Genomic DNA, 13,527 nt, shown 5'->3' with positions numbered 1-13,527 from the left:
ATATTGCAAAAGGCGCATAAATACGGGGCTGAAGTTGAAGTTCTGTAGGGGCCTAATTGCATTAAATCAAAAGTTTAAGGTCAATTAGGAGTTCAATTGGAAGAAATTAAAAGCTAGAGGACTAAATTAAAAACAAGTTTAAATCCCTAATTCAATCCAAAACGACGCCTTTTACATTAAAAAAAAAGAGGACCAGACGACGTGTCGTCTTGTTACTGTTCATTGTCTTCTTTTTTTACCCGAAAGAAACTGCCTGAGTGCCTACTTTGCAGGTGCATTTAATGCTTGATTTCTCCATAAAATCGAACAAAACTTGCACGAAATGGATCCCCTGCAGTTCCTCTACAATTCCATGTGAATGTTTCAGGATGAATGACAGCACGACGACATCAGCGACGACGTGAAGAGGTCAACTCAGGCAGCCTTTTCCTGCAGATTTGACAACTCAGGGAGGCTACTTTGAACCAACGGTTGTGATCCTTCCCAACCAAATCAAGGGCTGAAATTTTACTCCGGTGTAGACGAGATTACCCTCTTCCACCACCTATAAATAGAGGCTCCGTTGATGACCTGAGAGAGAGGAGAAAATTGGGTCCAAAAGTCAGAAAAAACCAGCCTTCTCCCTAGTTTTTTTCCTGCAACAAGTCTCTCTCTCTACACTCTCTCTCTACCGTGTTCTCAGCGACTCCGAGCCACCCTGCCACCAGCTCGTCTGCCACCCTCTCCACCACACTTATCCCTCTCCACCGAAAGCTCCTTTTTTTCCTCCACAGCGGCAGCAGCCCATCAGCACCACCATTTTCGTTTTCTTCCTTCTCCAGTATCGGCAGCAGTAGCAGCGACTCCTCTACAGACGCCGCCATCAGCTTCAGGGCGACTACCCAGACCACCTCCAACCTCACTCCAGGCCAGTGACAACAACCTCAGAGACATAGGCAGCAAAGTCAGAGTCATCAGCAGTCCATCAAAGTAAACAAACCGGGAAGGTCGACTCAGTCAGGAGTTAACTCAAATAGGTGATGACCCAGAGTGCAAAATGAAAGGGATCAAGGAAAGGTTTTCCATATGACCCAGGAGGATGTCAGAGCAGCATCAAATGTGGTGGCAGATATGCTACAAATGAATGACTATCAAATGTATGTTTTGTTTGATTCTGGTGCCACCCACTCCTTTATAGCAAATAAAAATGTAACCAAATTGAGTAAGGAAACAAAAAGGGTAGAAAAAGAATTTATTATTGGGACACCTTTGGGTGAAACTGTGGAAGCAAATGTTGTATTTGAAGGGGTGGGAATTAACATTAATGGGTGTAAACTAGAAGAAGATTTAATACCCCTAGAATTAAGTGATTTTGATATAATTCTAGGTATGAATTGGTTGGGCAAAAATAAGGCTCGTCTAGACTGCTTTACAAAAACAGTAACCTTCCAAGGGGATAAGGGTGAAACAATGGTCTTCAAGGGGGAGAGAATTTCCAACTTTACAAATATAATCTCGGGTATAGTTGCAAGAAAACTACTAAAGAAAGGTTGTACAGCATACCTTGCCTATGTGTTAAATTTAAAAAAAGGGTAAAATAGGACTGTCTGACATTCCAATTATGAGGGAATTTCCGAACGTATTTCCGGAAGAATTGCCAGGACTACCCCTAGAAAGAGAAGTTGAAGTCACCATCGATATATTGCCTGAGGTGTCTCTTATAGCCCAACCACAGTATAGAATGGCCCCAAAAGAATTGGATGAGTTGAAAATTCAATTGTAGGAGCTTTTAGACAAAGGGTTCATATGACTAAACAACTAACCTTGAGGAGCACCCGTATTATTTGTGAAGAAGAAAGATGGAACGTTGAGGCTTTGCATAGATTCCCGTCAGCTGAATAAAGTGATGGTAAAGAATAAATATCCGCTTCCGTGGATAGATGATTTATTCGATCAGTTAAAGGGTGCTAAAGTATTCTCAAAGATTGATTTAAGATCAGGAATCTACCAGATGCGAATCAGAGGGCAAGATGTGCCAAAAATTGCCTTCAGAACTTGCTACGGACACTTCAAGTTCTTGGTGCTACCTTTTGGATTAACTAATGCTCCAGCACTTTTTATGGATTTAATGAACCGAGTATTCCAACCATACCTTGATAAGTTTGTTGTCGTATTCATCGATGACATCTTGGTTTACTCCAAATCCTATGAGGAACATGAACAACACCTGAGATAGACACTACAGACTCTAAGGAGCCGCCAGTTGTATGCCAAGTTGGATAAATGTGACTTCTGGTTAAAAGAAGTTACCTTTAGGGGCATGTAGTATCTTCAAAAGGCATTTTTGTGGATCCTTAGAAGGTGAAAGCAGTTTTGAGATGGGAAAGGCCTACTACGGTAACTGAAATTCATAGTTTTCTCGGATTGGCAGGGTATTATAGAAGGTTTATCAAAGGGTTTTCAACGATAGCAACTCCATTGACATGATTCACTAGGAAGAACATAAGATGGGAGTGGTCAAATGAGTGCGATGAGAGCTTTCAAGAATTGAAAAGAAAGCTTACTATTGCCCCTGTACTAATCCTTCCATCTGGAACAGAAGGCTTTGTAGTCTACAGTGATGACTCATGAAGTCAACTACCCAGTTTATGACTTAGAATTGGCAGTAGTAGTTTTTGCTTTACGAGTATGGAGGCACTACTTATACAGATCCCGGGTTCAAATTTTCACGGATCATAAGAGCCTTAAATATCTGATGTCATAGAAGGAGTTGTCAATTGTGGAAAGACAGTCCCCATGTTCAAGGTTTCCCAACAATGATTGAGTAGATATCGAAGGACCAGTATAATCGTAGCTTGAATGCCGTTTTCCCCATTCTTCCCCTCCCCTTGTAGCCCCAAGCTACCTCATATGTTAAAGTGAGAAAGTAGCAGAGAAAGTTACATCAAGGATCTCAGGAGGGCTTGCCTTTATCACGTCAAGTTACATGATGAAATAATTTAGCGTGCTGGTGGGAGATGTCTGCGACATGCTAAAGGAATTCTACTTCTAAAATTTTCTATTTTGGGTCAAATAGCAGGCACATTAGCTTGCAGTGTACCAAAAATACTTTGAAATGCATATAACCCTTCAGCAAACAATGAATTTTAGAGCATGTTCAAAATTATTTGAAAAGGAGGAAAAAAGAAATTTGTTCCTTTCTTGCAGAGCTTGACCTATCCAACTAATCTATATACATATATATATATATATATATGCAAGGCTTTTCATGTGGTTCAATAGTAAAAGATTCGCATTTGACCGTTCAGAACCCTTACATCACCTCTCCTGGACATTTAACTGATGGTCATTTATCATATATTATATCATTCTCGTAAATTATTGATGTTATCTCATTATGTAGAAGGCTTTAAATTTGTTCTCGAAATCAGATGCTTCATTTTTTCTGGGTACTATTGCCTCTGTTAGCAGCTGGTTCTGCATGGCAACCACAAATTTTTCAGCATAGTTGTGTCTCTAGCAAGTGGTGTATTTGCAGCTATGCGGGGAAACAAGGTCACCGAGGACAGAGAGGTTCAGGTTTCTTACCGAAAGATGCATCAGCCTTCAAATTGCTTATATGTATCAAGCATTTGTATTTCTCTGGATCAATTAGGAGCTTGTACTTGCGTCCATGTATTCCCCTGCTATCCACTGCATTTCGTGTCAATCAAAGCCAGTGTCTCACAAAATGCAAGTTCCTTTTTTGTCGTTTGAAAAGACATCATAATGCAAATGCAGAGGTAATATAAACGCTGTTAGATATTAGCAAGAAAAGGATGAAAGCTAGGCCTAATTTTCGTTCAGTGTGTTGAAGGCCTTTTACTTGTTGAGGTCTGCGATCGCTTGGAGCAAGTTCAGAATACGGCAACAATTGGACCACCATAAGGGATTCCAAGTTCACAATCTATCAGTTTTCTTAGAATTGACTGGTGAGTCTAATTATGTTGCTGTTCGATTAAATAGATTGCTACATTTGGTACGTAGTGATTCAAATCAAGGCTCGGTATATTATGGATTGCTACACTACACTGATGATTTTGCCCCCTACAATTACAAGGAAAGCGCTGAGTTTCGAGGGCAAAATCAAACATGATATTAATCTTTTGATCAGCAACCAAACAATAAAAATATTAATTTATAAAATAAAAAATAATAATAAAAAATAATAGTTCAAGGCAATGATAAACAAGCTCTTAAGTCCAGTCCAGAGCTGCTGGTTCTGGTGGGTTGGGCCTTTTCTTCTCAATTAAAGCTGACGACTATCCAAATTTGGTTGTAGGGACCTTAGATTCGAGACAGTCACCACTTCATAAACAGGTCCTCAAAATCAACCAAACTAGTTTAGCCCATCTGCCCTCTCTACGTCAATCTTTGATCATCAAAGTCATTGTTGATTCAACGAAGATACAATTCTTTTGATGGGGATTTGCTGCAGTCGGACTTCTGATAAGTCAATAAAAATGGCATGAAATTTCTGCCTCAATTATTTGGATGCATCCAGCCTTTAGTCAAAGTCTTAGTTTTATCTTTAGAGTGAAGTTGAGCTGTGATGAGTGCATTGTAGACTGGAGTACCTGGCCGGCATCCACTGTCACGCATCTCAGAAAAGAGCCACATAGCCATCCGGGTTTGATCTTTCTTTCCCATAACTGATATCAACTTTGAATAACAGCAACCATTATCGGCTACATACCACCGTTGTTTCTGCACCCATCTGAACACCTGAACATTTACCTTGTGAGTAAACAACCTTTCATTTAATTTCAAGTGATGCGTGCGAAGTGGGATTGTAAATTTGAGAACAGTCATGGGTAAATGAAGAGGAATGGAGTGTTGAGAGTTGTAGAGAACAGACGGGTGGGGATTTTATCATATCAGCATAAGAGGAGAGTTTTTCCATTTTCGTAGAGAAAGGGGGATCATATAACATTTAAGAGAGATCAGGGGCTCGGATGCAAACGTCTTTTTTGGTTCACGAATTTGAGCATACAAATACGGATGAAGCGGCCGGTGGCAGTTGCCGGGAATGTGGTGATGTCATTCTTTTTTTTGTTGCAAAAAATGAGGGTGAGATATTTTTTCTATTGATATACTAATAAAGAAATATTAGTATATCAATAGATCACTGGTGTGCTGCGCCGCGGGTCCATCAAAAAGAAAAAGATGTTTAGATAACAGTAATATTTATAAAAAAATACGAAAACTTAAAACTTCAGTCATTAATGTGATTTAATAAAATCGGGAAGTCCACTAATCTAATTTAAACTTAAAACAATGATAACAAATAAACTATAAAATAATATTACCAACATATATATCATTATATTAACTTAAAAAGTCTTAGGCAAACCTCAAGAAGTTAGGTTATTTTCAAAGCTTGCAACTAGTGAAGTCTTAAACATGGGTTTAATCAAGCTTAAATTCAAACTAATTACATATTGAAAAATTAAATCGAGTAAAAAAATTACTGCTTTTAAAAATTTTACAAAGCAAAAAAAAAAAAAATCTATTATGAAAAAAATTTACAGAGGGTGAATCTGAAGAAAGAATAGTAATAAAAAAAATATAGATCAAATTGGACAAGACAAAAAATTAAATGAAGATAAAATCAAAAGAAAAATATAATTTAATGAATTATTCTAAAAAAAATTATAACAAAAAAGTAGGAACTAAATAAAAAAGAAATAGAAGTTTAGGGGCTAATTTGAAAAATCAATGGCAGGGCATAAATATTATATATAAAAAAAAACCATCATTAATATTAGAAAATAAAATCCATAAGACAAACCAGACCTGCCATAATGCTATAAAGCACGGAGGATAAGATGTAAAGGCCCAAATAATATAAATTACATGAACATCAATTTAATTTAACTTAAACAAAGAAAAAGAAATGGAAAGGTTATCTGCCGACAAATCTAGAATACCAAAAGCTTACGGCACTTTTGCCAGTTTACACTTAATTTTAGTCTATAATGCCGGCATGCTAAATAAAATACACAACTCTAAGAGAACAAGGAAAATAAATAATAATACACACACGAGAAAATTTTTACTATATAATATAAAAATTACAATAATATTTTATTAATAGAAAAACAATTAATAATTTCTCTTCTAATAAAAGTAAACATTTTAATTAGAGCTTCTCTGACAAATACCTCATATAATTTCATTGGATATTACTCTCCTTTTGTCTCTCCTAAATGGTGTGTTTTGAAAGGCTTGAGATGCAACCTAACCTATTTATTGTTGGCTGGGCATCCCATCCTTCTCCACAGAAAGAAATGGTGCGCACCGTTTCTAATTGTTGGTCAACTTTCGGTGCATTAAATGTAATGTGCAAGGGTGGGGGAGTTTGGATAATATCAATTAGCTTTTATATTTTTGTCAGAGGCAGCGTAGGCTCGAAATTACTGAATTATAATCCCTTTTCTCTACTCTAACGTGTGAAAAGATTGAATAATTTATGCTATCCTAAGTAACATGTTGTTTGAAATCCAAATTGAAGAGTTAGTTTGTTTTTCGTTAACAAAAACACTTTTAAAATTTTTTCATTTATTTTAAATTATTTTTTATGATTTTAAATTATTTTGATATGTTGATGTCAAAAATAAATTTTAAAAAATAAAAAATCTATTATTTTAATATATTTCCAAGTAAAAATTACTTTGAAAAATAACTACTACTATAATCCCAAACACTATATATATATAAGTGGCTTTTCTATTGCTTTGCTTTTTTATTGAAAAAATCATAGTTAAAACTCAGTCAATAAGAGCTGATTTTGCGTTTTAAATTTTTTTTTAAAATAATTAATTTTTATATTTAAATTAATTTTTTAATATTTATATATCATTTTAATGTGTTGATGTTAAAAATAAATTTTAAAAAAATAAAAAATATATTATTTTAATATATTTTTAAATATTATTTTTAAAAATAATCAATACGAATTTTCAAAATGAGTCTAAGTATATAATATCCGTGATGACACAATTAACTTGAATTAAGCAAATCATCCTTTTGTGTTTTTATAGTATGTCACGATCGATCTTAGTTACACAAGTCAAAGTTGGATCAAAACAACAAACAACAACAACGTTGAACTTACCTCCCCTGTTTGTTTTTCCTTCAGGCTTTCGATTCCTAAGTCACAATATCCAAGTAAATAAAAGGGTAGAGATTTTATACACTTCAAGAACAGCAAGCTATAGAATCACATCCATGGCTTGGATTTGGACTTCTCTAGCCTTTGTTGCACTTATCTTTCTGCTCCAATGGTTAAGCACCAAGAATAAGAGACTGCCGCCTGGTCCAAGAGGGTTTCCAATTTTTGGAAGTCTTCATTTGTTAGGGAAGTTTCCTCATCGAGCTCTTCATCAGCTTGCTCAAAAATATGGCCCCATCATGCATCTGCGGTTAGGCCTGGTGCCGACCATTGTTGTCTCTTCGCCTGAAGCTGCCGAATTATTTCTTAAGACCCATGACCTTGTTTTTGCTGGTAGACCACCTCACGAGTCTGCAAGGTACATCTCTTATGGACAAAAAGGCATGGCTTTTGCACAATACGGTTCGTATTGGCGCAACATCCGTAAGATGTGCACAGTAGAGTTGCTTAGTAGCTTGAAAATTACATCTTTCAAGCCAATGAGAATGGAGGAGCTTGATCTGTTGATTAAGTACATTCAAGAAGCTGCACAGGAACGTGTTGCTGTCGATCTGAGTGCCAAGGTTTCGTCCCTCAGTGCTGACATGAGCTGTAGAATGGTGTTTGGGAAGAAATATTTAGATGAGGATCTTGATGAGAGGGGATTCAAATCTGTGATGCAAGAGGTCATGCATTTATCAGCAGCTCCACACTTGGGAGATTACATTCCTCAAATCGCAGCTCTTGATCTCCAGGGACTGACAAAACGCATGAAGGCTATTTCCAAAGTGTTAGATGTCTTTCTTGACAAGATTATTGATGAGCATGTCCAATACCAGGAGAAGGGCAAAAACAAGGACTTTGTTGATGTCATGCTAAGTTTCATGAAATCCGAAGAAAACGAGTACCTTGTTGATCAAGGCTGTATGAAAGCCACAATGCTGGTATATGAACATTTTATCTTTTAATCTTGATGAAAGAGTTAAATTAACTACACAATAATGGTAGCACATTACTAATCTAAATATCTTTATGCTCTTGCACATGACATTTTGCAGGACATGCTTGTGGGTTCAATGGACACTTCAGCAACTGTGATTGACTGGGCATTCTCAGAACTGATTAAAAATCCACGGGTTATGAAGAAACTGCAAAAAGAATTAGAAGAAGTAGTGGGAAAGCAAAGGATGGTAGAAGAATCAGACTTGGAGAGGTTGGAGTACCTAGACATGGTTGTGAAGGAAACCTTGCGGCTTCATCCAGCGGGTCCTTTGATGATCCCTCATGAGGCCACGGAGGACTGCGTTGTGAATGACTTCCACATACCAAAGAAATCACATGTTATAATCAATGTATGGGCCATTGGTCGAGACCCAAAAGCTTGGACCGATGCAGAAAAGTTTTACCCAGAGAGGTTTGTTGGCAGTGACATAGATGTTCGGGGCCGAGACTTCCAGCTTATTCCATTCGGCACTGGCCGCAGAAGCTGCCCTGGAATGCAATTGGGGCTAACTATGGTGCGACTGGTGCTTGCGCAGATGGTGCATTGCTTTGATTGGGAACTTCCAAATGGAATATTGCCATCTGAAGTGGACATGTCAGAAGAGTTTGGTCTCGTACTCTGCAGGTCCAAGCATCTAGTATCTATTCCTACATATCGCCTTAACAAATGAAACTAAATGTCTCAGTATTTTGTTTTAGATCAAAATAATGTTCCCTGCTAAATTAATTGCTCCTTCAGGGATTCTGTGTGCTTTCTTGTTCATCACACTCTTTAAAGGATTTTACCATCTTTTTAAGAGCAAATAAATGAGGTATATGCCATTTCTTTTGGAAAACTAGATTAGCTATTCTCTGTCCGACCGATGGAAGAAGAATATATATAAAAGCACCGTTAGACTTGATGACTTTTTTTATACAGAGCACTAGTGATTCATAGACACAGCATGATTGTTTGCTTTATGCTTAATAAGTGTTAATAAATCAGAAGCAAATCTAGCTATTTCTCAACTAGGTGTGACTATGGCCTCCAAAACCATCAGACGTTTTCTTTGCGAAGCACACTATTTGTCCCTCACAGGCAGTCCTCCCAGCCAGAAGACAATTTGATAGAGAAAAGGCGGAGGAAGTGTAGGAACTCAAGCCGTTTTTCCACAACGGATAGAGATTCATTGGCAATAAAACATAAGAGGAAACAATATAGCTAGGCACATAACCAAAAAAGAGCCGCAATTATTATACAAGCCGAGCATATACTGATATATGCTGAAGCTAGCTATCAGTTTTAGACAAAATTATTAAGAAAATTATGTATATAAAAAATCCAAATCAGTTTGGAGTTTGGACTCATAATGATATCAATGATCATAAGCTCAATCAAATCAGATTGAACTTCAAGATCTCTCATTCCTTGAACTAATAAATTCTAAAACTTATAAGAGATTACAAACCCTAATCGTTCAGGAAAAACATGGGAACAAAATTAACCATTCATGAATCAATTAATCATTTTAAACCATTTACGAATGCACCCACAATGATAAACATGGGAACAAGGCAACAGAATTGCTTTACCACCAATCAAAAGTTCCTCGAAGCAAACTGCACACGGCTGCTTAGCATAGCCTTCTTCAACTTTAATAACCTCCAAACCTCATTGGATGATTTAGTAGCAGGCGCTAAGTTTAACTCAGCCCCAGTATCATCATCTGAAGACTCAAAACCTGCTGGGACATCAATTCTTACCCTCGTATACAAAACCTTACGACTCAAGTAAAGATTATCCATAGCCATTGGCTGAGCATTTGTACTCATAGTCCGTCGATATGTATATTACCGACAGGCTTATAAACAGAAACAGTCCATTGAAAAAACTCTTATCGGTAATTTATGGTCTGTCAGTAATAAATATACTAATGGATTTACAGACGGACAAAGCGCGCAAAAAATAAAATAAAATTACTTGCTTCACTCCGTCGGTATCTCCATTGGTAAATTTAACATATCACCAACATGAAAACCGTATGTATTGTCAATGATATTTTTATTTGTCCGTCGGTATATCTATCGATAAATATAACATATCACCGATAAAATACCATCTGTGTTAGAGAATAATATAAATCATATCCTGGGACTTCACCTAATAGCTTAAGCTATTGGGTTGAGATGATTATTTGACATGGTATCAGAGCCTTGATGATCAAGTGGTCTCGAGTTCGAATCTCACCATCCCCATTTATTTGATAAAAAATTAAGCACAAAGGTAATGTGGGCCTGTGCAAGTTTCAAGCCCAAAGAGTTTTCACTTGAGGGGTGCGTTAGAGAATAATATAAATCATATTCTGGGACTTCACCTAATAGCTTAAGCTATTGGGTTAAGATGGTTATTTGACAATTTGTAATTCCGTTGGTGAGTTAACAGTAGCAGTGACATTTACAACAATTCTTTTCCAACTCTCTCTGGAATATACCGACAGAGTTGTTTCATTGGTAACCTCGTCAGTAATATTTTTAAAATATATTGAATATAAGTAGAAAAATAATTAAAATAACTTAAAATATTTATTAAAAATGTAAACATTTGTACGTTCAAATATAATAAATCTAAAATAGAGGTGGAGCTAGAGAAGGAGGAGGAAGCTCGTTGTTGCTGGGACCGTGAGGCCAATTAGGAGGTGTACATATACCACCCATCTGTGATCTCATTTCCATTACCAATCGGCAGAGTTCATCATAATCAGCAGTGAGTTGTTTATATTTTTTATTAAGATGGGTCGCCTAAGTGTGTACTCGTTGGTCTAACATCCATGAACTTTAGAGTTTGAGTGCTCAAAATCTATTGCGAGCATCCAACAATCAAAACACCATGAGTTGCCCACAAGTTCTCGGGCGTAGTGTTAGAGAGTCTCGTACACCCTATTTCTATCGGACCTACCAGATGATCCTGCCTCCAACCACAAGCAACATAATTGCTTCACCACCAATCAAAAGTTCCTCGAAGCAAACTGCACACGGCTGCTTAGCATAGCCTTCTTCAACTTTAATAACCTCCAAAGCCTCATTGGATGATTTAGTAGCAGGCGCTAAGTTTAACTCAGCCCCAGTATCATCATCTGAAGACTCAAAACCTGCTGGGACATCAATTCTTACCCTCGTATACAAAACCTTACGACTCAAGTAAAGATTATCCATAGCCATTGCCGAGCACAAGTTAATATCTTGTCAATCATGAATGCCCTGGTAGGGATATTCAAATCACCAATAATCTCACGGATAATTGATCTTGATGTTTCTTGGTCATCATTCAATAACCGATCACGATCAATGAAGACATCTTCCTCTTTCCATTTGCATTTCTGTTGGTATTTACATTTACAGTTCGTCAGTACGTATATTACCGACGGGTTCACGGACGAAAACAGTCTATCGAAAAAACTCTCATCGGTAATTTATGGTCTGTCGGTAATAAATATACCGATGGATTTACAGATGAACAAAGCACACCAAAAATATTTACATGCTTCATTCTATCGGTATCTCCATTGGTAAATTTAACATATCACTGTTAGGAAAACTATATGTAATGCCATCGGTGTTTCTATTTGTCCGTCGGTATATCCATCGATAAATATAACATATCATTAATAAAATACCATTTGTAATTTCGTCGGTGAGTTAACAGTAGTAGTGACATCTGCAATAATTCTTTTCCAACTCTCTCTAGAATATATCGACAAAGTTATTTCATCGGTAACCCTGTCGGTAATATTTTAAAAATATATTGAACAAAAGTAGAAAAATAATTAAAATAATATAAAAATAAAATATTTATTATAAATTTAAACATTTGTACTTTCAAATACAATAAATCTAAAATAGAAGTGGTGCTTGAGGAGAAGGAGGATCAGAAGGCTGGTTGTCGCCGAGACCGTGGGGCCAATTAGGGGGTGCACATGCACCACTCATCTATGATCTCATCATCATTACCGATCGACGAAGTTCTTCATAATCAGTAGTGAGTAGTTCATATTTTTCATTAAGATGGGTCATTTGAGCCTGTACTCGTTGGTCTAAATATCGATTGCGAGCATCCAATGATCGAAACACTACGGATAGTCCATAAGTTCTCGACTGTAGTGTTAAAGAGTCCGTATACCTAATTTTTATCGGGTCCACCGGACGATCCTACCTCCAACCACAAATTCGGATCAAGATCCGGATGTGTTAAAGGTTCTTTCTCGTATCTCTCTTTCAACCGGCTATTATATGTATCCTGGAAAGAAAAAATAAATTCATCAAATTCAAGGAAATAATAACTTAAGAACAAAAATGGTTGAAAACCAACAAACCACAAAGTGCTGAGCTCGGTTATCTATGAACTCCTGCATCTCTTTTTAGCGGTCATCACTCCGCACTTGTGTTTTAACAAAAAGCTCCATCGAGCTTGGTTCGCGTCTAAGAACCGTAGCCTGTAAGATAAAAATATCATTAATTAAATATATTTATAAAAAAACTAATAAAAATATTGATGTAGTAAACAAAAATCCTACCATCCACTTCGCATGTGAAACAAATGAAACAGAGTCGCCGATGTGTGTGGTAATGAAGCCATGAACATGCCGGTTCTGATTTTCCACACCAGACTGTGACCGTCATGTGAAAAGTGCAGACACCACGTGCTAAATGTATTGCACCCATATAGCCTTTAAAACGTACAGCGTTCTAAAATCTTTTTAAACTGCCACATCATTCTAACCTAGAAGTTCTCTTTCTTTCGCATATTTTTTAGCTTTCTTTTGTGCTTCGTATAAAAAATCACATAACATATATGGTATAAATTAATTATTTGTTAGTAAATAAAAAATAAAATTTTAATATTTGGAATAAAAAAAATTATCCTGAATTTGATCTTACCTAATTGAAGCGTGATTCTCCCAAACCCTCATAACAATATTATTATCAGCTCTCTCCCATTCAAATTTTCCCATGAAATAAAAATTTATAAAAGGAAAATCTTAGTATTTTCAATAAACTAACCAAATTAACACAAAAAATATTTAAGTTAATATTAACCCTTGAACCTTGAAAACCATGCATTGACCTACGGTTTCCATTCAGGATGTTTGGAAACCTGGCTCCATTGAAATAATGAAATTTCTATCGATGATTTAAAAGTCGATGTTATTGTTCTTGCAGCCTCAATGTTTATAAACCTAAAATTGCATTCGTTAAATGAAATTATTTTTTCAAAAATTATTAAACACGTCATTGTGAAAGCACCATCAATAACTCTATCGGTAAAAATGCCACATCACCGTTCAATTTGCATTTTTTGAATCTCACTATAATACCCT

At 36.5% G+C, this 13,527-nt stretch overlaps 1 protein-coding gene across 1 annotated transcript; it reads left to right on the top strand.

Annotated features, from left to right (window-relative positions):
• The first annotated feature begins 7,067 nt into the window (after positions 1–7,067).
• Positions 7,068–9,075, top strand: LOC7456942 (cytochrome P450 71AU50). The gene is made up of 2 exons (XM_002309972.4): positions 7,068–8,115; positions 8,230–9,075. Exons 1-2 carry the CDS (start codon positions 7,249–7,251, stop codon positions 8,842–8,844), a joined length of 1,482 nt encoding a protein of 493 aa, XP_002310008.2. The 5' UTR covers positions 7,068–7,248; the 3' UTR covers positions 8,845–9,075.
• Positions 9,076–13,527: the final 4,452 nt, after the last annotated feature.

The sequence above is a fragment of the Populus trichocarpa genome, chromosome 7 (genome assembly GCF_000002775.5).
Source record: "Populus trichocarpa isolate Nisqually-1 chromosome 7, P.trichocarpa_v4.1, whole genome shotgun sequence".
In the NCBI taxonomy this organism is placed as follows: domain Eukaryota; kingdom Viridiplantae; phylum Streptophyta; class Magnoliopsida; order Malpighiales; family Salicaceae; genus Populus; species Populus trichocarpa.
The sequence above is the reverse complement of the archived record's forward strand: the minus strand, read 5'-3'. Positions and strand labels throughout refer to the sequence as shown.